Consider the following 27,052-nt stretch of genomic DNA (forward strand, 5'->3'; position numbering starts at 1 on the left):
GCCACTGGACTCTAGAGCAGTGGAGACGCCTTCTCTGGAGTGATGAGTTACGCTTTTCCATCTGGCAATCTGATGGAGTCTGGGTATGGAGGTTGCCAGGAGAACGCTACATTACAGACTGCATTGTGCCGAGTGTGAAATTTGGTGGAGGAGGAATTATGGTGTGGGGTTGTTTTTCAGGAGTTGGGCTAGGCCCCTTAGTTCCAGTGAAAGGAACTTTGAATGCTCCATGATACCAAAACATTTTGGACAATTCCATGCTCCCAACCTTGTGGGAACAGTTTGGAGCGGGCCCCTTCTTCTTCCAACATGACTGTGCACCAGTGCACAAAGCAAGGTCCATAAAGACATGGATGACAGAGTCTGGTGTGGATGAACTTGACTGGCCTGCACAGAGTTCTGACCTGAACCCGATAGAACACCTTTGGGATGAATTAGAACAGAGACTGAGAGCCAGGCCTTCTCGACCAACATCAGTGTCTGACCTCACCAATGCACTTTTGGAAGAATGGTGGAAAATTCCTATAAACACACTCAGCAACCTTGTGGACAGCCTTCCCAGAAGAGTTGAAGCTGTAATAGCTGCAAACGGTGGCCTGGCATCATATTGAACCCTATGGGTTAGGAATGGGATGGCACTTCAAGTTCATATGTGAGTCAAGGCAGGTGGCCACATACTTTTGGCAATATAGTGTATGAGTGGTATGATAATGATATTTACATGTCTAAATCAGTAAGTATATCAGATATATTCCAAAGTACCGACTGGAGGATGTATTGAAAAAAAAAATGGCACACAACAAAGACACAATATAAGAGATAAGCTGAAATGTTGATACTATAATAACCCATCCAATCATCCATTTTCTACCATTTGTCCCTTACAGGGTCGCGGGGGGTGCTGGAGCCTATCCCAGCTGCACACGGGCGGGAGGCGGAGTACACCCTGGACAAGTCGCCACCTCATCACAGGGCCAACACAAATAGACAGACAACATTCACACTCACATTCACACACTAAGGCCAATTTAGTGTTGCCAAATCAAAAACCTTAAAGTCTTTAACAATATCATTTTCACATATTGATACAACCCTTGGTATCGGCACTAACAACCCTCCCAACCTCTGGTGGATAGAGTAGTATGTTTGGGTGGTCTTCCAGGGTGTCGGTTATGCAAGCATTAGGATGTTCAAGCTGAAAGATGTTGGGAAAATAAACACTCATGGAGGAAGTGGTTGGGTTATTTTTGCTGCGTTTCAAGGGCAGACATAGAGCGAACACAGCTGTGAACTTCAATGACACCATGGTTGCAATGATGGGAACACCGCAGCATTCTGCTCAAATTCACCATTTCCTGCACAAATTGAGGGACTTGCAAAATAAATCTCACTTAAGATATCATCATGACTGTCTTAAAAGCATTGTAGTTCCATCTAATTACACAAATATTATATCATCATCGATTCCCAACATTTTTTTGTAAAAATAAAAATAAACATGTAACTATCTGCTCGACTCGTGATTTCAAAGCAAGTTATCCATTAAATTCTAGACTGCAAAAATTACAATATATTTTACGGTAAATACCTGCTGCCCAGTCACCAACATTTTACTGTTTTTCCATTTAAGAATATATTACAAAAACAACAACCGTTTATTGTAAAAAACAAAACAAAACAAAACAACCAAAAAAACAAAACTGGCAGCTCAGTTGCCAGGATTTTACTGTAAAAAAAAAAATACAGTGGTACCGTTTTTTCTATCTACAGTAATACACTGTAAAATGAATAACCGTAGATTGTACGCTTAAAAAAAACAGGCAAGTAAGTCGCCGAAAAACAGTAGGAGTGTTTTTACATTTACAGTAATACACTGTAAAAACAACAATTGTAGATTTTACAGGGGGGGGGGCAGCTCAGTCACCAGAATTTACTGTAAAAAGCAGTGGTCCCGTTCTTCTATTTACAGTAATATGCTGTAAAATGACTGCTACCCACCTTTTTGATTTGGCATTTACCTAATATTTATTAAGCTTATTGAAGGGATTACTTCTATCGTATTAGTTACACTGGAATTGATTTAGTTTCATTTATATTTGCTGTATATATTTTTTGTATCTTCATAATGTGTACTTGTATTTTATACTTTATTCTTACTCATGGTTCTTGCTATTTTATTGTTTTTACTTTCCAGCGTGCCACGTTGAGAGCCCTCTGCATCATGGATTATTAGCCATTATTGTGGGGGTGCTTTGTGTCAGCGTCTTGGTGGCCGTGGTCTGATGGTCTTCTGGTGCAGATGGCTCCTGTGATAGTATTACTTCACCAGGCTCCTCTGTACTCAGCCATGCATTCAACAGTATGTGTGTGTGTGTGTGTTCATGTATTTCTAGCCTTCTTGGGACATCATTAAGGAAAAGTACTTTCCATATGACGACCGAAATCATGGTCCCAATACAGAAAACCATTGCATCTAATAGAGAGCCAAATACTAGAGTCCGTGAACATTGTTTCAAAGTCAGGATTTTTTGTTGATTTAATGTGCATACAAACGTAAACATTGACAGGTGCAAAGGCAGCAATATATGATACAACAGAAGACATAGAAATACAATTCTAAAAAATAAAAAATAAAAATTGTATGTAATATCAATAATAGTGGTTAAAACATGAAACAACAACAACAAACAAAAATAATTACAATAACCGTAGCTATGTATCATTATCATCACCTTCAAATCCATGCATAAAAAACAAAAAGAGTAGTTTACACTTGCATTGCATCTCATAAGCATGACAACCACACTGTGGCCATCAATCACCACAAAGAAGGAACAGTCCTATTTTAGGTCCATGTAATAGTAAAACAAATTCATATCATGGATGCTGTATTTCAAGATATGAGTCATTATCTAATCTAAATGCATTTTACCCCAACTGATATCATCTCCATACCTTGTGTATACTAGTAATTAGGAGTTGGACTATCAACATCTATCAATTTTTCAATAATTTTTGTTATGATGTATATTGACAAAAATGCATTTTTAGGCATTGGTGACACATTACTAAATTACTGCAGAACTCCAAAAATGCAAGCTTGCGGAGTCAATGGGATGTCTATATTTAAAGGGGAACTGCACTTTTTTTGGAATTTTGCCTATCGTTCACAATCATTATGAAAGACATGACGGATGTATTTTCTTTAGTACATTCTAACTCGTAAATAAACGTAAATAAAAGTCTGCTTACAGCAGAGCCAATGGGAGGTCCTCTGTTCCGCCCATAAAACCCAATAAAAGACCATTCAAAAAGTGCCAACAATTCTCCATTCACATTTCGTGACTTGAATATTAACCAAGTATTAGTGATATTGTTATTATAAGCGCTAACAGACAAACTATTTATAGCGGGGCCGTGATCACGAGCTTGAGTGCTAATGTTGTCATGATCAGCTGCTTCCTCGTTTCCTTGCATGTCAAACTTTATTGTAGATCATAAATCTTGCCTCTCACCTGGATAGTACAAAAACGAGGACGTATTTTGACAAGTTGGTACACTTTGACAGCCAATTTAGACCTGGTAATAGCGAGAACGACACAAAGACGATTGGTTCCATTATTATTTATTATTATTCATCTAAATGGGAATATATAAACATCCTGCAGTTGGCATGCTAATGACAGCATACCTTGTACAGTAAGTAATGTTTTATTATGTTTGTTGGCTCTCATTAAGTCTGCAGTGAGTAATAATTTAGTGATGTTAAAAAAAAGCAAACATTGTGATGCGTTTTTGAAATTGATGCGCCTCAAAATACATAAATATTAAATGTTATTATAAATGTGCCTGTTACTGCATCACATATATACTTACAGCATGTAAATAAAACCTTAATGGAGGTGTTTGTATGTTTTTTTTTAAGGCTTTCATGGGCAGAATAGAGAGGCTCCCATAGGCTCCATTGTAAGTGGACTTTGGATCGCATTTATTTAATATTTAGAATACAAAAAAAATTAGTGATGTCCGATAATGGCTTTTTGCCGATATCCGATATTCCGATATTGTCCAACTCCTTAATTACCGATACCGATATCAACCGATATATACAGTCGTGGAATTAACACATTATTATGCCTAATTTGGACAACCAGGTATGGTGAAGATAAGGTACTTTAAAAAAATAATAATAAAATAAAATAAGATAAATAAATTAAAAACATTTTCTTGAATAAAAAAGAAAGTAAAACAATATGAAAACAGTTACATAGAAACTAGTAATTAATGAAAATTAGTAAAATTAACTGTTAAAGGTTAGTACTGTTAGTGGACCAGCAGCACGCACAATCATGTGTGCTTACGGACTGTATCCCTTGCAGACTGTATTGATATATATTGATATATAATGTAGGAACCAGAATATTAATAACAGAAAGAAACAACCCTTTTGTGTGAATGAGGGGGGCGGGGTTGGGTTGGTGCACTAATTGTAAGTGTATCTTGTGTTTTTTCTGTTGATTTAATAAAAAAACAAAAAAAACAAAAAAAAAAAACGATACCGATATTAAAAAACACGATATCGATCATTTCCGATATTACATTTTAACGCATTTATCTCTAAAAAAATCCATCCATGTCTTTCATAATGATTGTGAACGATAGGCAAAATTCCCAAAAAGTGCAGTTCCCCTTCATTATGAACGATAGGCAAAATTCCAAAAAAGTGCAGTTCCCCTTCAAGAAAGCGATTGCTTCCGTCGGCGCAAAATGTAACTATTTTCTTTTTTGGGATCAGAATCAGAAATACTTTAATAATCCCAGAGGGGAAATTAACATTTTCAGCACAATCCCATTAAAGAGCAGACAAACATTACAGGGAGACAGAACGGGATCGCTGACGGGTCTGCCAACTTCCGGCGCCCCTTACAAAAATGGTGAGAAACAGGGGGGGGGGGGGGGGATTAGTCTATGCCTGGGACCCTGGACAATGGGTCCAGACTGAGGCCAAGGAAGAGAAAAAGAAAAAAAAAACTCTTAGCCATAGCACACAAAAACATGTGTGTACGGGGGAAACATCAAACATCCAAGAACAAAAAGGACATTAAAGACAAGAGCAGGGCTGATGCAACCAGCCACTTCTACACACAGCCACAAAAGTAAAACAACAAAAAAAACAAAAAAACATATACACTGTGGTGGCCTGTGGTGTTCCACGCCATCGTCTGCTGGGGTCGGGGAAGCATGGCCAGAGACAGGAGCAGACCCAACAAAGCAACCAAGAGAGTCGACCCCACCAACTCTCGGCCAGTGTCCAGTCTGCATGGATGAGCGAGATGCATGGATGCGCATAAGGAGACCGAAGTGTCCGATACCTGCTCATTCAGCAAAGACACTGTGAAGCTTGTCCGTCCAGCCGCTCTGCATCCCTGTCTCTACATCCAGTATTGCTGGTTAATTTATCAAGGGGACACACTCTTAAAAAGCCGACGTCTATCTCGTGACGCACACAAACACACACGCAGGCACACAGACACACACACGTCTTGCTCCGATCACCAGTCAGTCCACATTCACGGCTATGCAGGCAGTTAAAAATTATTGTTATAAAAATGATTATTCACACGAGCTGCGATTTTGCAAAGTCCTGCATTAGACATTTACAAAAATGATAAATATTTATTTAAAAAAAGCATCAACTGATCAATTATTACACGTAATAATAATCAGTCATTTTCTGTGCTAAAGTCGTACTCTAAGAGTGATAAAGACAAGAACACGGGCTATTGTCATAAAAATCATCTTTATTTAAGTTTCTGAGCAGTGGTTCATTTACTGTTAAGCATGTTGACAAGTGCATGTGCGATGTGGAAATGACTTGCATTTACTGCTTCAACCATTGTTGGAGGTGTAAGAAGATTTGGTCGCGGGCAAGGGTTAGCTGCAGGAGATCCTCAGATCTGGCTGGGTACATGTTGGCACAGTGGGCTGTCCCTGCATACAAGACAAAAAAAACAGTAATTTCCTTTTCTTTAGCGAGGTTGTGGCATAATATGCTGGCTTGTTTGGTGCATACGGCCATGAAGGTGATGGGAAAAATCAGACCTTGCAGTCCGTTTATGGACAAACTGTTCTTATACAAGCACAGAAGATAGTGACTGAGCCATCACATACTTTTCATTTAGAAGACAGGTGTCAAACTAAAGATCTGGCCCACAAAAGCTTGGAATAATAATATGCTTCAATAAAGTACTTTATCATTCTATGTATCTCCATTTTGACCAAAAAAAACATGTACTGCATGCAGTTTTAAACTGTAGTATAATCCAACAATGCAACAAATATTATACTATCATACATTCGAAAAAAACATTTTTGTTAAAATAAAAATAAATACTGCTTGATCTGCTTGATTTAAGACTTCAAAGCAAGTCATCTATCAGATTCAGTCGACAGAATTTGACCGTAAACAAACGTTGGTACCGTTTTTACATTTACAATAATACGGAGTAAAAACAGCAACTGTAGATTTTAGGGTAAAAAAACAGGAATGTCGGTGGCCAGAATTTGACTTTAAAACATTTGTTTTCCATGTACGGTAACATACTGTAAAAACAACAACTGTAGAATTTACGGTAAAAAAAAACAACAACCTGTCAACCCAGTTGCCAAAATTTTACTGTAAAAATACATGGTACCATTTTTCCATTGACAGTAATACACTGTAAAAACAACAACCATAGATTTTACTGTAAAAAAAAACAGTGGTATCGTTTTTTTGTTTACAGTAATACACTAAAGTTAAAGTTTAAGTCCCAACGATAGTCACACACACACACTAGGTGTGGTGAAATTATCCTCTGCATTTGACCCATCCCCGTGTTCACCCCGTGGGAAGTGAGGGGAGCAGTGAGCAGCAGCGGTGGTCATGGTCGAGAATCAAAAACAATAATCGTAGATTTTATGGTAAGAAATCTGTCGGCTCCATCGCTAGAATTTTACTGTAAAAAAACCGTAGTACAGTTTTTCTATTGACAGTAATACATTGTAAAAACTGTACATTTTAGGGTAAAATTCTGGTTGACTGAGATGCCAGTATTGTAATGCAAACATACACATGTTTTTCAGGTGTTTGTAAAAATATATATAACAATCAAATGCACAGCAAAAAAACTGGAATGCTCACATAATTAGTGGTAAAGTGCTTTTATTCTACAAGCTCTGGATGTTATGTAAGTGTTTTACACTTGTTATATCAACTTAAAATGCCCATAATGTATTTTATTCAACACAGACAGGAAGAAGCTATCTTTAATGTTAAATGGTCACTGAATGAAGCCTTTGACAGGAATGCCTGTTGTGGTGCATTGACACTGAACTGACTAATTGCTAAGCTATTGATTCTAAGGGATGCGTTTAAATTTAACACACTACCAACTAAATTCTTCATGAAGAAACTTGCCACTAACATAATTTAACTCAGTTATTATGTCTTACCTTTACTTTGCCGTGTAAAGGTGCACCATATTGGACGCATTACAACAGGGGTCCCCAAATGTATTTGTTTATATTATATTATATAATATATATATATATATATATATATACACAGTATGAAGAAAAAAATATGTATACACATATATATATACACACACATACATACATACATATATATATATATATATATATATATATATATATACACACACACACATTTGAAAAAAAATTTAATATATGTATATATATATATATATATATATATATATATATATATATATATTTATATATATATATATATATATATATACACAAACCCCGTTTCCATATGAGTTGGGAAATTGTGTTAGATGTAAATTTAAACGGAATACAATGATTTGCAAATCATTTTCAACCCATATTCAGTTGAATATGCTACAAAGACAACATATTTGATGTTCAAACTGATAACTTTTTTTTGCAAATAATCATTAACTTTAGAATTTGATGCCAGCAACACGTGACAAAGAAGTTGGGAAAGGTGGCAATAAATACTGATAAAGTTGAGGAATGCTCATCAAACACTTATTTGGAACATCCCACAGGTGAACAGGCAAATTGGGAACAGGTGTGTGCCATGATATGGGGGTGCATTAGTGCCCAAGACATGGGTAACTTACACATCTGTGAAGGCACCATTAATGCTGAAAGGTATATACAGGTTGTCTCCCATTGAAAATGTGTGGCGCATTATGAAGCTTAAAATACCACAACGGAGACTCCCGGACTGTTGAACAACTTAAGCTGTACATCAAGCAAGAATGGGAAAGAATTTCACCTGAGAAGCTTAAAAAATGTGTCTCCTCAGTTCCTAAACGTTTACTGAGTGTTGTTAAAAGGAAAGGCCATGTAACACAGTGGTGAACATGCCCTTTCCCAACTACTTTGGCACGTGTTGCAGCCATGAAATTCTAAGTTATTTATTATTTGCAAAAAAAAAAATAAAGTTTATAAGTTTGAACATCAAATATCTTGTCTTTGTAGTGCATTCAATTGAATATGGGTTGAAAAGGATTTGCAAATCATTGTATTCAGTTTATATTTACATCTAACACAATTTCCCAACTCATATGGAAACGGGGTTTGTATATACGGTATATATATATATATATATATATATATATATATATATATACATACATATACCCACAGATATAAAGACAGCGTTCACACTCACATTTACACACGAGGGCCAATTTAATTGTTGCCAATCAACCTATCCCCAGGTGCATGTCTTTGGAGGTGGGAGGAAGCCTGAGTACCCGGAGAAAACCCACACAGTCTTGGGGAGAACATGCAAACTCCACACAGAAAGACCCTGTGCCCGGGAATCGAACCCAAAGCCTTCTCGCTGTGAGGCACGAGGGCTATCCACCGCCCCATCAGAAGCAAAATGGATTGCACACCTTATTTTGCTCCTTTAACAGACGCAATCCACATTGCACACGTTTAGTGGATCAGCTTTGCTTGTGCTATCAAGTTTGCACGTGTTTTAATACACGCAAACCTTTAATAAACTGGGCCCTGAGATTTCTTAATTGAACAATATTTCAGTTTACAACACCGCATTTGTCAATATAAACAAGTATCAAATAATTATAGTTGCATATTACTTACAGATACAAAGTCTCCAAGGCAGAAACTTATTCAAAAGTATTCAGTAACAAACGTGTCCGCATCATGTAACTTACTGCATCATGTGCTTAATTTAATGAAATATTGTGACTACCAGGTATCAGCAAAAAAAAACAACAATTACATTACACTACAAAACAATAAAAGTACATACGCGACCCCAAAGGGAATAAGCGGTAGAAAATGGATGGATGGATGATTTGTGCTGATATTGTGTCAGATCAATATCGGTGTCAGCCAATACTCAAGGCTCCAATATCGGTATTGTATCGGAAGTGAAAAAGTTGTATTAAGACACCCATAGTTAACAATAGTTCAACCCATTTTGACGTTTATCCACTGACCGCTTTTGACCACTTTTGATATCTAATATCGACAAAAACGGGACAAATTCACTCTTAACACACCTCACACCACAAGACAATATTATAAGACATAAGATAATGGGGCGCTTGTGGTCTTTGGTCTGAAAGGGGAACATTTGGGACTAAAACCGCCTGATTGCCTTCATGTGTGTTGTTTAGGCGGGTTGCAGAAGTAAGCAGGGTCGACTTAAAGAGTTGAATGCTGCAACAGGACATCAGAAAATCCTGGCATCTTCACTATCATGGGATTTTACACGAACCACGTTCTTCCTCACCTTTGATGAAAACAGCCGGCAGCTCATCCCTGATGTCCCGAGTGATGCCCAGTGCGTGCCAGGGGTCAATTGACCCGTTGGGGAAGACTATTCTGGCGGTGCGGATGTCATAGCTTCCGTAATACTCGTTGGTTTCAGCCACAGCCTCCGCAAGCTGCTCGGCGCTGATATTGTAAAAGTCTTTACACTGTTTCACGTGATACCTGAGGACGAGAAAATTAGTTATCTCCATCGCGTTCTGGGTCTGAAATACAAGCTGGAACATGCATTTTGTGGAGTTGTTTACTCACTCCAGAGGGAAGCCGGCGAATGGTTGGTTAGGTGAATCAGTGCTTTGGTAAAATCCAAATTCAGAGCAGGTCTGGTAGACCCACTGTCTCCCTGGCGACACACACAGTTTACTCACAGCTGGCATTATTCACTTGATTGATGGAAACGCAACACAACAGAGTTGAGAAGGTAAGACTGAACACACATTGAGGAGAAAAAAGGAAAGGGACATTAGCAAGTCCACTTCCCGTTGTGACGATCCCATTGGCCTCCCTACCTCTCTGAAAAATGCTTGGTTACCATAATACATGTACAATGTAGAGTAGAGTTGTTTTTTTTGTCTGTGGTTTTTTGAGTTATTTCACATTTTTAAAATGAAGTATAAACAATACATCTTTTTTAAACCCTTTTTGGTCACCAGATGGCTAGAATACCTGCAAATAATCAGTGTTTTCGATGTATTAATTTGTGATGGCCCGCCACAATTACACTTGGACACTAAAGAAAGATTTAGCGTCACTTTTCAAAACATTTTTTTAAAATTCGGCATATTCGCCCTTGCTCACAAACATATAGACACATACAACAGCTGACTTGGTCCTGCATTATGCATCGGTTCATCATCAAGTAATATATAGGATAGGACTTTATTGTCATTGCACAAGTACAACGAAACTATGTTTTCAGCACAAACCCGTTCAAGATTAGACAAACAAACAGTATACAGGGTTACAGAATAGGAACGCTGATGGGTCGCCCAAGGCGCCCCGTAAAAGATGGGAAAAAGGTCAAACGCTGGGGAAGAAGATGAGTAAAAAAAATACAATCTAGACTGGGCTCCTAAGGGGGCCTAGTCTGGAGTGGGAAAAAACCTCCATGCCATGCACACATAAACATGTTACATATAATCACGACAACTCGCAACAGAGGAGGGGGGGGGAGTTGGGGCCCTGGAGGTCGACTGCTGCTACAAAGCGCTGCCTGCCGTCCATCACCCCGAAGGGGAATCAAGCGGTGGTGAAGGCGTAGGGTGGGGTTGGGGTGTGTGTGTGTGTGTGTGTATATGCCCATTGTCTTGGGTGTGTTGATGTAGTATATAAGAAGGAAACAATAATGAATGTTTTTTCCAATCACCTGTGCAGCGGCGTCAAAATGGGTTTGGGGGGGCAGCATAAGGGGGCTTTTGTAGAGTTTGAAGATGTATTTTTCCTGCCATTTAAATATGCAATTTAAAAAAGATAGACGTATCCAAAATGGATTAACTCGCAAGAATATAAAGACAATATAACATACATCCATAAACATGGATGCATATGCAAAAGTGCAATATATTTATCTGTACAGTAATCTATTTATTTATATCTGTACCTTGTTGCTCTTTTATCCTGCACTACCATGAGCTAATGCAACAAAATTCCGTTCTCATCTGTACTGCAAAGTTCAAATTTGAATGACAATAAAAGGAAGTCTAAGTCTACAGTAGGAAGGAGATTCATACGGCCCCTTTTGTCACGGTTTACCTGACACATGAAATGTAACGAATTTGTGGGCTGCACTATCCACAGAATGTTGAATATCCTAAAACGTGTTTTATGGCAATTCCAATTTTGACCACAGCATTAGTTGATATGTAGAGTGGCGCTTTCCATCATTTTCAGCAGACTGCATTGCAAAATGGTTAACTCCCCGCTTCCTCTCATGCGAGAGTCACCGCGGAATGGGACCATATAAATCTATTTTCTACCGGTAATGTTATTAATATAAAATTAATTTAGCAGTGAAATTTCAAAAATAAGGATGCTTGAATCAAGGTAGGAATGTCTAAGACTACACCTAGTAAAGCTCCTTCAATCCTTTAATAAATATGATGTGTTATTATGATTTCTATTATCCACTGTTCTACATGAACCAGCTAATCTCTACTTTATACAAGGAAAGAAACATTTGACCGATTTATAATCACGTAGAAGTGAATAATGACAGGTTATATGATAATTCAAATTCATATTCCAGCCACTTTATATTGAATTTGTTAGCTTTTTTGGGAAGAAAAAAAAAAGAAAACCTTTTTTTTTCATAAAAAAAACCCAAATTATTTTCTTAATTTTTAAAAAGTCAAAAACCTAATTAAAGTGTTTAAGTGTGTTTTAAAAAGCTTGTTTCAACCAAATTTATACAATAATAAAAAATTTTGGTACATGCAAACATACAGTACATGCGACGTATGGTTTAGGGTCGGATGAGATGGGGAGGACCAGAATTTGGTGCTGCGCCCCTGCATCTGTGCATGTTAGAAGATACACGCATGAGCGCCTCCCACTGCACGAAATGAAACAAACGCATGTAACGCAGTAGTTTCATGTTTTAACGGTTTAAAAACATGACATAATGTCCCATATGTCCCCACCTTATGACACAAAACAAACTAAATAGCTCAGTTTTACCTGTCCATATATTTGCCTCATGGCCACATATGCAAATTAAATAATGACATCACAGTTTCCCACAGAACTGCAATCTATTCGAGGTAGAGGGTTGGTGGTGGTATCAAGATGACACCATCATCTACTTTGCAAAATTGGCAATGACGCATGTAAAAGGCCAAAAATTAAGAACAAATATTTGTGCTATCAGTATCAACATATCTTTTTTGATTACATAATATCTTTTTGCTCGATTTTTTTAATTGTTTGCTGTTTTTTTTTTTGTTTGTTTAATTTACAATGTAACACAGGCCCATAACAATTAGCTGCTGACGGGGACACACTTTGGAAACTTCTTATTTATCTATATATATTATTATATCCTCTTTGAATATTGGGAATTCAGTTTGTCAGTTAGGTAAGCAGTACTTTAAATTTCTTCTTTTTTATTATTAGTCTCCACAATGAAGTTACTGTATAACTAAGCACACAAAAAGAAAATATATTAATGTACACATAAAGTACACATTCATGTTAGATTCATGTTAAATTGACAATACATCTTGGTATAAACTGAAAAAAGCAATACATGACAATGGTTGGCACTTATGCCGCTAGCTTAATGCTAACATACTACTAGCTTAATGCTAACATACTATGGAAGATCCCATTGACAGGCTAACAAAAATTAGCATTGGGATCATTTTAAACTTATACAAATATTAACAAATGAGATTTTAACGGGCCACCAAAAATAATTGAATATATGGGAAACACTGGACGCCATGTGGTGTAGAAATCATTGCAGCATTCGACCATGACGACCTACTTTGCCAGAAACTACTTCGACCACAGGGCTGGACAAATAATAACATTTTGATTTAAATAATGCCTTGACATCATCTTAAAATATTATAATCAACAACAACAAAAAAAGATTACATTTGCCGCGCAATGTGCAACTATATTTGAGCTGGTGACGGTGAAACAGATGAGGAGCTAATGCGTGAAAATAAGCCCATGTTTACTAGAAGTTTGGAATATCATCATGGTTACTACTTTTTTATTTGACAAAACGTTAGAATGCCTATTCAATAATCACTATACTCAACAAAAAAGTGACGCAATATGATTTTCGCGTTATTGTTACTGCGGATGGATTTACAGAATTGACCAAAAAAACGGAATCCGCTACTAAATGCAGAATATCACTGAAAATTATATTAAAGTGACTGAAATGGTGTCATTGTGGGGGGAAAGGAACATTTGTTTGGGTAATTATTGTAGTCGCAACCTGAGAGGCTCTCTCTCTTTTTTTTTTTTCAACAGCTTCACAATAACAGAACTGTGTGCAACATCCGGTCTGACTGTGCTAACAAAATAAAGGTTTTAAAAAGTACCTTACAGAAGCAACACTTATTGATACATTTACACAATTAATATACTTTGACTTAAAGTACTGGACAACATTTTCCAAAGATGTATTTAAAAAAATGGTAAAATGGTTATACTGAACTTGTATAGCGCTTTTCTACCTTTATGGTACTCAAAGCGCTTTGACACTATTTCCACATTCACACACACATGGCCATGCAAGGCCCCAAACCAAGGGGCAAGTGTCTTGCTCAAGGACACAAAGGACATGAACAGGATGGCGGAGGCCGGGGATCAAACCTTCAGGTTGCTGGCACAGCCGCGCTATCCAACCGAGCCACATTGTATTGCACCAATAAATCTGAGGATTTTTGCATTTAAGCAACAAACATTTTATTAGATTTAATTTATAACACAAAAAGGACACATTCTTTGGTGGTAAAATATATACTATATAAAAGTATAAAAGGTACAAAAAAGAATTCAAAAATTATTTACAGAAAAACTTAATTGTATTGATTTTTATATTGCAATTGTTATTTGAGTTTATTGTCATTACGGTACTATAAATATTATTTTACTGGTGTTTGTTACTAATTTATGTTCGTTGTTCATTAATATCATATTTAAAGTTGCGTTTTGGTGGCACAAAAAAAAATACTCATGTTTTTATATTAATGAATAATTGTGGAATTAATCGGGATGACAATATCGATGAAAATAATCATGATTATTATTTTTTTCCCCACAATCGGCCGCCCCCTTTATTTTAGTAGCTTTGGAAAATGTCACCGTGACATCATTTAGTAAGTGTCGCTGTCAACAAAAACATGACACCTCACCAATGACCAAAAAATATAAAAAGGTCAATATAAATAGTCGGTCAAATTACAGGTTAGGTTTTTTTTTACAACAGCAAAAAAAGGAAGCCTGTGTTTACAGGCATGCTAATACTATTTTCCATGGGACAGAGAGGCTCATACTCACCTCCCGATCCGGCCGGCCCATCCCAGGATGTATTAGTCATGTCTCTCAGGTTGTTGTTGAAGCTAGCATCCAGACATTTCATTGAGAATGTGTCCATCATCAGACGGGCCACAGCAGCATATCGGGCATATGGCTCTCCAAGTGACGTGTCCGCCATCACCTCACACAGTACCTTGATTGTTATGTTGGTGCCCTGTACACCCTATTGGAACAAATGACATTTAAAAAACTATATTATATAACAACAACAAAAACGTTTGTATATACACTGTGCACAGGATCAATCAATCAATCAATCTTTATTTATATAGCCCTAAATCACAAGTGTCTCAAAGGGCTGCACAAGCCACAACGACATCCTCGGTACAAAGCCCACATAAGGGCAAGGAAAAACTCACCCCAGTGGGACGTCGATGTGAATGACTATGAGAAACCTTGGAGAGGACCGCATATGTGGGTAACCCCCCCCCCTCTAGGGGAGACCGAAAGCAATGGATGTCGAGTGGGTCTGACATAATATTGTGAGAGTCCAGTCCATAGTGGATCCAACATAATAGTAAGAGTCCAGTCCATAGTGGGGCCAGCAGGACACCATCCCGAGCGGAGACGGGTCAGCAGCGCAGAGATGTTCCCAGCCGATGCACAGGCGAGCGGTCCACCCCGGGTCCCGACTCTGGACAGCCAGCACTTCATCCATGGCCACCGGACCTGTGCCCCCCCCCCTCAAGGAAAAGGGGAGCAGAGGAGAAAAGAAAAGAAACGGCAGATCAACTGGTCTAACAGGGGGGCTATTTAAAGGCTAGAGTATACAAATGAGTTTTAAGATGGGACTTAAATGCTTCTACTGAGGTAGCATCTCTAATTGTTACCGGGAGGGCATTCCATAGTACTGGAGCCCGAATAGAAAACGCTCTATAGCCCGCAGACTTTTTTTGGGCTCTGGGAATCACTAATAAGCCGGAGTTCTTTGAACGCAGATTTCTTGCCGGGACATATGGTACAATGCAATCGATAAGATAGGACGGAGCTAGACCGTGTAGTATTTTATACGTAAGTAGTAAAACCTTAAAGTCACATCTTAAGTGCACAGGAAGCCAGTGCAGGTGAGTAGGTTCAAGACCACAGCTATCAATTATAGTCTGGAGCGCCACGCACTGAGGGTCCGATGGGGTATTCATATGGATATTAAAGTCCCCCATTATGATTATATTGTCTGCGTGCGTCACTAGATCAGCAACGAACTCTGAGAATTCATTAATAAAGTCCCAGTAGGGCCCTGGGGGGCGGTAGATAACAGCCATATCGAGAGGCAGCGGTGCGACAGACCTCATAGTAAGCACCTCAAACGATTTGTATTTATTATTTAGGTTAGGGGTAAGGTTAAAGTTTTCATTGTATATTAGTGCGACCCCCCCACCCCTTTTAAGGGGACGGGCAATATGCGCATTCGTATAGTTAGGAGGAGATGCCTCATTTAGCGCAAAAAATTCGTCTAGTTTGAGCCAGGTTTCGCTAAGACCAATGACGTTAAGATTGTTGTCTCTAATGACCTCATTAACTAATAACGTTTTGGGAGACAATGATCTTATGTTTAAAAAGCCCAGATTATAAGTATTGGGCTGTTTTGACGAGTTTTTGTTTAAATTATCCGTAGTAGAAATATTAATAATGTTGCGTTTATTATACGTAGTGCACTTTAAATAGTTTCGACCATATCTAGGAATTGATACGACGGGAATTTTCAGATTGTTTGCTTGATGCAGCGATCGACTGAACGCATCATGATTTGCCACCTCAGTAGAATGCATATCTACCCCTGACACATTCACAACAGAAAACACATTATGTGAGTTGTGTGTTATTCTAAGAAAATTGCTATGCGTACAGGAATTATCCAGCCTGGCGCTGGCTAGTTCTAGCTTAACTGACTCCTCACCCGGACTAGCAGGCTCTGTAATTGCCTGTGACCGGGCTTGCTCTAGTGTAGTTAGTCAAATGTGACTTAAACAGTAGTCTATGTTTTTAGACAGGATGATGGCGCCTTCCTGGTTAGGGTGAAGGCCGTCCCTCATCAGCAAGCCTGGATGGTGGACTGGCTGGTCAATACTGTATACACAGCGGTGGGAATAAATATCTGATCCCTTGCTGATTTTGTAAGTTCACCTCCTTACAAAGACATGAACACTCTGGAATATTTACTATAGGTTTAGTGCAAGTGAGAGAGACAGAAAGTAAAAAAACAAAAAACAAAACATGAATAAATGGTAATAATTTAGTTTGTTTTTAATGGAATGATGAGGATGATAAGTATTTAATCCCCTACCAACCAGTATGAATTCTGACTGCAGTAGTTACGAACACAAAATAGTAGGAATGTGCGGCTCAATCGGCCACTGGCGATTGATGCCTTTTAATGCCGAGCACAAATGCTGATACCCTTTGGCAGACAGTGTGTCTCCATACACAGTGAGGAGCCGCTTCCCTCAGTAAGAAGGGGATTCATATTCATAGTCAAGGTTTACCTGACACATGAAACGTGACAAATTTAGGGCGCGCACTATCCACTTTAGCCGCCAGATGGCAGTAGAATGTTGAATATCTTACAATGTGTTTGGTGGAAATTCCAACTTTGACCACAGCGTCAATTTTCTATGTAGAGTGGCGCTTTCCATTATTTTCAACAGACTGCATTGAAAAGATCCACCCAGGAATGGCCATATGAATCCTTTCCCTACTGTAATAATATTCACTTCCTTTACGGCAAATACCCTGTATGTTTCAGCATCATAAATATCGTTAGTTCCTTTCCGGATTTTGTTGCTGATGGTATCTCTATTAAAACAAAAATGCTACCATCGAAAAGATAGAAGGTGTTTTTCTAAGAGGTGCAGGTGTCCAAATCAATATGTTTGTTATTTGAACTGAATTCAAATTTGTTTTTACTTCCTGTCTGCACCATTTACTAGAAAACCTCTATGTACATAATTCTAAAACCCCCTCTAAAGTTTGTGATATATATTTTCAAAGTGTATTCACTGGCTGCAGCAGTCTGCACTTAACCAACCAAACAAAAACAATTGAATAACTCAACACAACTAATATTATAAATGGGCACCAATAAATCTATGGAAAGTCAGTACCTTTTCCTCGTGTCATTTAAAATCAGGGTGGGACCATTTTGAATGCAACTGCACATGCCAAGAAAGACTAACCGTATAATTTTAGGTTTAATCTGTATTTAAAAACTAGATTTCCAGCAGATTTGGTCTGCTTTACACTAATTATAATTAGGTATAGTTAGCAGCATCAATTTAAATTTGTTTTTTTTGTTTTCACATCAACTCCTTGGAAGTCCCCGTTGGTTAACGAAAACACTATCTTTTTCTTTTCTTTTTTTCAACAGTCCTATGTCACAATGTGCCCATTATGGCCCACCTCAAACCCCCTGTTGTCTTCATTATACTGGACCACATCCATGAAGTTGCCAGCCAGCATTTCCAGGAAGTAGGCAGAGTCTGTTTCCGTCTCAATCTGCAGTTTGGAACACAAACTGGATGGAAAAAGCAGAAATACAGAACAAGGAAGACATGAGGCAATACTAACCCAAAACAAAATAATACATTTATTAACGCACCTACAAAACAGAATGAAGAGCTGCTTTTTTAACATAATAAAGATTTTAAATAGCTTCACTTACACTTAAAATCAGTTTTAAAGGTGAACTGCACTTGCACTTTCGTTCATAATCCCTACGTGTGTCTCTTTTTTCTGCATTTTAAATAGGAAAAAACAGCTAGTACAAGACGGCTAACTACGTAGCTGAAGGAGTTCCTGTATTCCGCCTACAAAGCCTTTTAAAAAAAAACAATACTTCATTTTCATGCCGTGACCATGAAAATATTAACCAAGTAACGTATTTATCGGACTTTAACATGCACTTAAAATCTTTTCATTTTCTCAAAAATCGATAGTGCCCCTTATAACCTGGTGCGCCTGATGTACGTGACTTTTTAAATAAACAAAACCAACTAAACTCGTAAGTTGAGGTAATACGGTAATGTATTGATGTTTTACTTGTTTTATACTGTAAATGAAAAAACTGTACATGACTTTAATTAATGTTTTAAATGTTTTTAATTTAGATCCATCCATCCTGGTTAACTTAAAATGTGCCCGAATATCACCGGCCATAAAGTGTAGGAAAAAAAGACTAATGATACTATACCTGAAATCTTTGGTGATGTTCTCGTAGTTCTTTGGGTCTTTGAGTCGCTCTGTTAGGCTATCCGAAGCTGTTTTCACTAGTAGAGGACAGTCTGCATTCTCTGAGGCCAGCGAACGCCACACAACCTCCAAATACTCTAAAAAGAAAACCACAAAAATAAAGATGAAACAAGACTATAACAACAGACAAAAAAGAACAAATTCATCTACAGATGTCAGCACAAGGGAAGAATATTTACAAATTGTATGGTTAAAAAAATAATAATGGTTCCAGATTGTATGAACCATGATGGATGTCAGACTGATTTAATATGTTTTCTGTGTGCTACTCCAATGTTTCCTTCTACCTGGGAAGTTGACTGTGGCGTGAAGAGGAGCACTGCTGGCAACGGAGGCGTGCACCAGATGAGGATACTTCAGCCTGAACCATGCTGCTAAAGAACCCGGATACGACCCTCCAAATGCCACCCACTTCCTGTTGAACAGTCCTCGGCTCTCAGCAATGGCGGTGCGAAAGTGGGCCAGGTCGGCCAAAGCTTGACGACTACTGAGGAACCTCAGGTTCTCAGTGCTCAGGTCACTTAATAGAGAGATGACATAATTGTTTTAGATGTGCAGCTTTAAATAGGAATACTGGAATTGTGCATGGCAAGGGGTGTTCTCATTTGAATGCATGGCTGCCATCTGGTGGCACATAGGCTATAGTTATTTCTCATTTAATTAAACAAAACAATACAAAAACTAATAGCTTCAGCATCTGAATGTATGAGAAAAATATACAAATGTTGAGTTGCACACCACTAAACAGGACCAAATCATAAAAACGTACGCTGTTGGGTGGCTCTTTCCATAGAAGCGATGCTCCAACATGAAGCAAATGGCGCCCAGTTTCTCTGCATAAGTAAGCCAGGTTCCATGCTGCATCCACGCTGGATTGGCTGGACCTTCCCCACCAATCATAAGAAACACCGGGCCACCTGGCTTGTAGAAGGCATCGTTCACAAAGTACCTCTATGACAGGAGAGTAAAAAATATAATTTTTTTATATTTTCTTTTTTAATAATTAAAAAAAATGTGTTGCAAAATGCTCGCCCTGTGTATAAACATTGCCATAACATTGTGGGAACATATTTTGCCTAAGGGTGACCTATGATGATTTTCCTCTTTTCTGACTTATAAATGTTGCTACAACGTTGGATGCTCGAGGTAAACAATGTCAAAGTGTCAACGTTCCATGCATTTGGGCTTGAGCTTGCACTTGTACACAATTTTAGTTGCCTCTGAACGCTGTGTTTTGCAGTCTTTTTAAGCAGTGGGCCATTTGTGATGTCACAGATTGACGGACGTACCTATGTAGGCATTCTAGTATCTGCTGTGGGTCAGCCTCCTCCCCAGACTGTTGGCAGCTGCAGTCTCCCGCGTTATCTCTTCTTGTATCATGCCCTCCCGCCTGATCTGATGTCTATAACAGTGATTCTCAAACTGTGGCTCCATCTTGTGGCACGCCAAAGAATCTCTTAATTAAATATTGTAATGACATGACTTAAGCTGTTATCAAAGTTTTATCAGAATTCATTGGAAATTGTTAAAGTTAGATTACTGTAGGCTGTAGTCGACACCAAAATAAATAAAGGCACAAACAGAACCGTCTTACTCCGTCAATTCTATCACTCAACAGGCATGCGAACCGAATGTCTGCTTACGTCTGCCCTTTCCCAGTCTCCCAGCCAATCAACACGCAGAACACATGTAAACAAAGACGAACATTGGCAGAGAAAGCCATAGACATCTTATAAGTAGACGCAGCATTGGCTGCTGTGACGCGAGAAATCCGGCCTCCATCTTGATGTGGTGACGAGGAGCCGGCGAGCAGCCTGAACTGACAGTTGACAGGTAGAAAACAAAGATGCCGGGCTGGTGTTCGGCGTTTTCCTGCTCAAATGAGCGGACTGTTGAAAATAGGAATCGGGGGACTACTTTTCACTAGTAAGATTTAACATTAACGTACTATTGGTTGTATTTTGTGAAAAGAATAATACCACAGAGTTGAGAAGGATCAAAGATCTTCAATAGTACTGAAATCGTAGCCGCTCGCAAACAAGAGTATGACCATAATAGAATTGCTTGTCAATGAAATTAATTAAATTTAAAAATGTCATACTTGAATAACATAACGTTGAAATAAATGATGAAGATAAAGATTGTAAAAGCCAACAGGGGTAAAAGTTAGGACCACAGCCCCGATTGTGTAGGGGGCGGGGACTTATAGCATATAATAATATTCTATTAATGTTAAGCAAACTATGAATAATAAAACATGTGTCCATCATAGCTACACGTATGACAAAAAAAACGCGTGAAAATCAGAGGTATTCAGTGAGGTAAGATTAATTAAATGCGCTGACATTCAGTGCAAATGAATTGCACTGAGTGGAGCGGATCACCATTCCAAGATGGCGGCCCCACGTCTCGTCAGCGCCAGTAGGCAGTAATGGTCGATGCTGCGTCTACTTATAAGATGTCTATGGGGAAAGCTGCACGTAACAATGATGCCTTTCAGGCCATGGAAAACCACAACATCTCTAAAAACATTGACTAAACTACATGTGGAACATAAGATAATATAGAACCCAGTCAATTACAATATTAATAAAATAAAAAAATATTAAAAACATCTTCACGTCCAACCATCTCTGTCGCGTTATTTGACTGAAGCACGGAATATACATGAAACAATATCCAAAATAATCTAAAAATATTAAATATACTTGTTAAATAAAACCTCTGCATTGTTTTTAATTAATAACATGGCCTTCTACGTTACTGTAAATTTAATGTTGGTCATTACGGTGGTACTTGGAGAGCCAAGTGTTTTCTAAGTGTGAGAACCAATGGTCTATAAAATGAATACTTCTGTGTTTACAAAGTTGAAGAAGCCACTAATCTCAGACTAAAAAGATGGTGCCATTGCGAAGTGTGTTAAATGTAGATTAAAATCATTACATGCCGACTAAGTGCTAAACATCAATCAAATATGCAAAATACAAGGCTGGCAAGAACAATGCAAGATAAGTACTGTGTACATAAAGTCCAACCTGTTACCTGTTTTAATTTTGGTACAATCCCAACAAAATGAATGCTAACTGTACTAATAGCTAGCATGCTAGCAGCCAGTGAGAATGCACTATGTAAGCTACTGAAAGTTCCAAGGCAGTTATAAAGTGTTCTCACATCTTGCCATGTAAATAAAAAATGTTTAATGTGAGGAACTGAAGATGATGGCTAAAATGTCAAAATGCTAACAGTTAGCATGCTAGCCCTAAATAAGATGGCACTACCTACCAAAAGGTACTATGGCTGTTCTATAGTGGTCTTACATCCTGTCCAATGCATTTAATGTGAGGAACTGAGGATGATGGCTAAAATGCTAACAGTTAACATGCTATCACCAAGTTTGATGGTATTAACTACCAAAAGTTCCAAGGCAGTTCTATAGTGTTCTCACATCCTGCCACGTAAATAAATGAAGCTTAAAGTGAGGAAGTGAGCATGATCGCGAAAATGTCAAAATGCTAACAGTTATCATGCTCGCCCCAAGTACCAAAAATTCTAAGGCAGTTCTATAGTGTTCTTACATATTGCCATGAGAATACATGATACATAATGTGCGGAATTGGCAGTTCTATAGTGTTGTTACATCTTGCCAAATGATGTTTAACGTGAGATACTGAGGATGACGGCTAAAATGTCAACATGCTAACAGTTAGCATGCTAGCACCAAGTAAGATGGCACTAACTACCTAAAGTTCCAAGGCAGTTATATAGTGTTGTTACATCTTGTCATGTAAATAAATAATGTTTAATGTGAGGAACTGAAGATGATGGCTAAAATGTCAAAATCCTAAAAGTTAACTTGCTAGCCCTAAGTAAGATAGCACTACCTAGCGAAGGTTCTAAGTTACTTTTATAGTGTTCTTACATATTGCCATGTAAATACATGATATATAATGTGCGGAATTGGCAATTCTATAGGGTTCTTACATCTTGCCAAATGATGTTTAACGTGAGATACTGAGGATGATGGCTAAAATGCTAACAGTTAACATGCTATCACCAAGTATGATGGTATTAACTACCAAAAGTTCCAAGGCAGTTCTATAGTGTTCTCACATCCTGCCATGTAAATAAATGAAGCTTAAAGTGAGAAAGTGAGCATGATCGCGAAAATGTCAAAATGCTAAAAGTTATCATGCTCGCCCCAAGTAAAATGGCATTAACTACCAAAAATTCTAAGACAGTTCTATAGTGTTCTTACATATTGCCATGAGAATACATGATATATAATAGGCGGAATTGGCAGTTCTATAGTGTTGTTACATCTTGCCAAATGGTGTTTAACGTGAGATACTGAGGATGATGACTAAAATGTCAACATGCTAACAGTTAGCATGCTAGCACCAAGTAAGATGGCACTAACTACCTAAAGTTACAAGGCAGTTCTATAGTGCTGTTACATCTTGTCATGTAAATAAATAATGTTTAATGTGAAGAACTGAAGATGATGGCTAAAATGTCCAAATCCTAACTGTTAACTTGCTAGCCCTAAGTAAGATAGCACTACCTACCGAAGGTTCGAAGTTAGTTTTATACTGTTCTTTACTAGGAATGTCCGATAATGGCTTTTTTTCCGATATACGATATTCCGATATTGTCCAACTCTTAATTACCGATATCAACCGATACCGATATATACAGTCGTGGAATTAACACATTATTATGCCTAATTTTGTTGTGATGCCCCGCTGGATGCATTAAACAATGTAACAAGGTTCTCCAAAATAAATCAACTCAAGTTATGGAAAAAAATGCCAACATGGCACTGCCATATTTATTATTGAAGTCACAAAGTGCATTATTTTTTTTAACATGCCTCAAAACAGCAGCTTGGAATTTGGGTCATGCTCTCCCTGAGAGAGCATGAGGAGGTTGAGGTGGGCGGGGTTGAGGTGTGTGTGTGTGTGTGGGGGGGGGGGGGGGGTATATTGTAGCATCCCGGAAGAGTTAGTGCGGTAAGGGGTTCTGGGTATTTGTTCTGTTGTGTTTATGTTGCGTTACGGTGCGGATGTTCTCCCGAAGTTTGTCATTCTTGTTTGGTGTGGGTTCACAGTGTGGCGCATATTTGTAACAGTGTTAAAGTTGTTTATATGGCCACCCTCAGTGTGACCTGTATGGCTGTTGCATTCACTTGTGTGTGTGAAAATCCGTAGGTATTATGTGATTGGGCCGGCACACGAAGGCAGTGCCTTTAAGGTTTATTGGCGCTCTGTACTACGTACAGCGGCGTTTTAAAAAGTCATACATTTTACTTTTTGAAACCGATACCGATAATTTGTGATATTACATTTTAAAGCATTTATCGGCAGCCAGATATTATCGGACATCTCTAGTTCTTACATATTGCCATGTAAATACATGATATATAATGTGCGGAACTGGCAGTTATATAGTGTTCTTACATCTTGCCAAATTATGTTTAACGTGAGATACCGAGGATGATGGCTAAAATGTCAACATGCTAACAGTTAGCATGCTAGCACTAAGTAAGATGGCACTAACTACCTAAAGTTCCAAGGCAGTTCTATAGTGTTCTTGCATCCTGCCATGTAAATAAATGATACTTAATGTGAGGAACTAAGTAATGGCTGAAATGTGAAAATGTCAACAGTTAACAAGATGGCAGTAACTACAAACTGGCAGTTATATAGTGTTTTTACATCTTGCCATGAAAATAAATGATTTTTATGAGAGGAACTGAGGATAACAGCTAAAAAGCTAAAATGTCAACATGGTAACAGTTATCATGCTATCGTCAAGTGAGATGGCACTAACTACTCAAAGTTCCAGGGTAGTTTTAGTGTTCTTACATTACAACATGTCATGAACACAATGCAATTTACATTAACTAAGCATCTTTCATTTTAAATCCTAATCGACTACTGGCATTGGGCACTTACTGGAAATTATTTTAAAACGTATCCTGCCATTTATTCTCTCCTTTTTAACTGTGAATTGCAACCACGTGGGTAAGTGCACACACGCCATTTGGGGCATGTTAAGTGCAACATCCGGGTACTGGTAGCGCACTACATTTATTACTTCAGCGTAAACGCACTTGTGCAGTGTGCACTCAAATTGCGAAGTGGAAATCCACGAGACAGCTTTCCAAGCTTTACACGTATATTCAAGTTATATCCAAGTTGAATGTACATAGTATTGTCTATACACAAGGCGAATCAGTAAAGAATCTGGGTATTATTTTCAACCCAACTCTCTCCTTTGAGTCACACATTAAGAGTGTCACTAAAACGGCCTTCTTTCATCTCCGTAATATCGCTAAAATTCGTTCTATTTTATCCACTAGCGACGCTGAGATCATTATTCATGCGTTCGTTACGTCTCGTCTCGACTACTGTAACGTATTATTTTCGGGTCTCCCTATGTCTAGCATTAAAAGACTACAATTGGTACAAAATGCGGCTGCTAGACTTTTGACAAGAACAAGAAAGTTTGATCATATTACGCCTATACTGGCTCACCTGCACTGGCTTCCTGTGCACTTAAGATGTGACTTTAAGGTTTTACTACTTACGTATAAAATACTACACGGTCTAGCTCCGTCCTATCTTGTCGATTGCATTGTACCATATGTCCCGGCAAGAAATCTGCGTTCAAAGAACTCCGGCTTATTAGTGATTCCCAGAGCCCAAAAAAAGTCTGCGGGCTATAGAGCGTTTTCTATTCGGGCTCCAGTACTATGGAATGCCCTCCAGGTAACAGTTAGAGATGCTACCTCAGTAGAAGCATTTAAGTCCCATCTTAAAACTCATTTGTATACTCTAGCCTTTAAATAGCCCCCCTGTTAGACCAGTTGATCTGCCGTTTCTTTTCTTTTCTCCTCTGCTCCCCTATTCCTTGTGGAGGGGGGGGGCACAGGTCCGGTGGCCATGGATGAAGTGCTGGCTGTCCAGAGTCGGGACCCGGGGTGGACCGCTCGCCTGTGCATCGACTGGGAACATCTCTGCGCTGCTGACCCGTCTCCGCTCGGGATGGTTTCCTACTGGCCCCACTATGGACTGGACTCTTACTATTATGTTGGATCCACTATGGACTGGACTCTCACAATATTATGTCAGACCCACTCGACATCCATTGCTTTCGGTCCCCCCTAGAGGGGGGGGGGGTTACCCACATATGCGGTCCTCTCCAAGGTTTCTCATAGTCATTCACATCGACGTCCCACTGGGGTGAGTTTTTCCTTGCCCTTATGTGGGCTTTGTACCGAGGATGTCATTGTGGCTTGTGCAGCCCTTTGAGACACTTGTGATTTAGGGCTATATAAATAAACATTGATTGATTGCATTGATTGATTGAGAAGATACAATACAACAACATAAAACAAATCCACACTTACTTGGTTCCACACTCTGCTGTCTGCGCCGTTGAAGTGATCAAGTTTCTGTATGAACCATTGCTCGTCAGTGGCAAGTCTTGTATAGTGCAGTTTATGAAACTTAAAGAAGCCCTTTTGTAGTCCCTCGACCGCGACAAAACACGAAAACACGACAAATAAAGATACAAAAGAGACAAGGAATCGGTAGGCTTGAAAAGCCATGTTGAAATATAAAAACACAGCGGAGCATGTGACTTATGTGGTCATGTGACTTCTTCTGCCACTTCAAAGCACTTGAAAAACGTAGGAAATTACAGTCACAAACGTTTGTGGAGCTTTAGTCACATAATTCACATTTAAATAAAAGAGGGACTTCTGAAGACAAAATACGTTCAAATTGATTTTGATGATCCAATTTTTAATCAAGGTATCCTTTTCCAGCTTTTTGACGTTGACGCTTCATAGTAATACATATCACCAGCAGGTGGCGGTACGTAAGAAAACATTAACGTTTTC

General features: G+C 38.5%; 1 protein-coding gene across 1 annotated transcript; it reads right to left on the reverse strand.

Annotated features, from left to right (window-relative positions):
- Positions 1–5,781: 5,781 nt before the first annotated feature.
- prss59 (serine protease 59, putative) lies at positions 5,782–26,794 on the reverse strand. The gene is made up of 9 exons (XM_061925418.1): positions 26,558–26,794; positions 19,916–20,097; positions 19,434–19,666; positions 19,088–19,223; positions 18,298–18,412; positions 14,863–15,064; positions 10,099–10,189; positions 9,809–10,011; positions 5,782–5,991 (listed from the first exon to the last, which is right to left on the reverse strand). The coding sequence occupies exons 1-9, from the start codon at positions 26,756–26,758 to the stop codon at positions 5,882–5,884; spliced, it is 1,473 nt and encodes a 490-aa protein (XP_061781402.1). The 5' UTR covers positions 26,759–26,794; the 3' UTR covers positions 5,782–5,881.
- Between the last annotated feature and the right edge of the window lie 258 nt (positions 26,795–27,052).

Source organism: Nerophis lumbriciformis, linkage group LG30, assembly GCF_033978685.3.
Source record: "Nerophis lumbriciformis linkage group LG30, RoL_Nlum_v2.1, whole genome shotgun sequence".
Taxonomy (NCBI): domain Eukaryota; kingdom Metazoa; phylum Chordata; class Actinopteri; order Syngnathiformes; family Syngnathidae; genus Nerophis; species Nerophis lumbriciformis.

Excerpts from the sequence above, each read along its gene's own strand:
- prss59 (XM_061925418.1), bottom strand. The coding sequence starts at position 26,758 with ATGGCTTTTCAAGCCTACCGATTCCTTGTCTCTTTTGTATCTTTATTT. Across the intron at positions 20,098-26,557 it reads ACAGCAGAGTGTGGAACCAA|AGGTACTTTGTGAACGATGC; the intron begins GTAAGTGTGGAT and ends CTCCTGTCATAG. Across the intron at positions 10,190-14,862 it reads TGGGCCGGCCGGATCGGGAG|GGAGACAGTGGGTCTACCAG; the intron begins GTGAGTATGAGC and ends GTGTGTCGCCAG.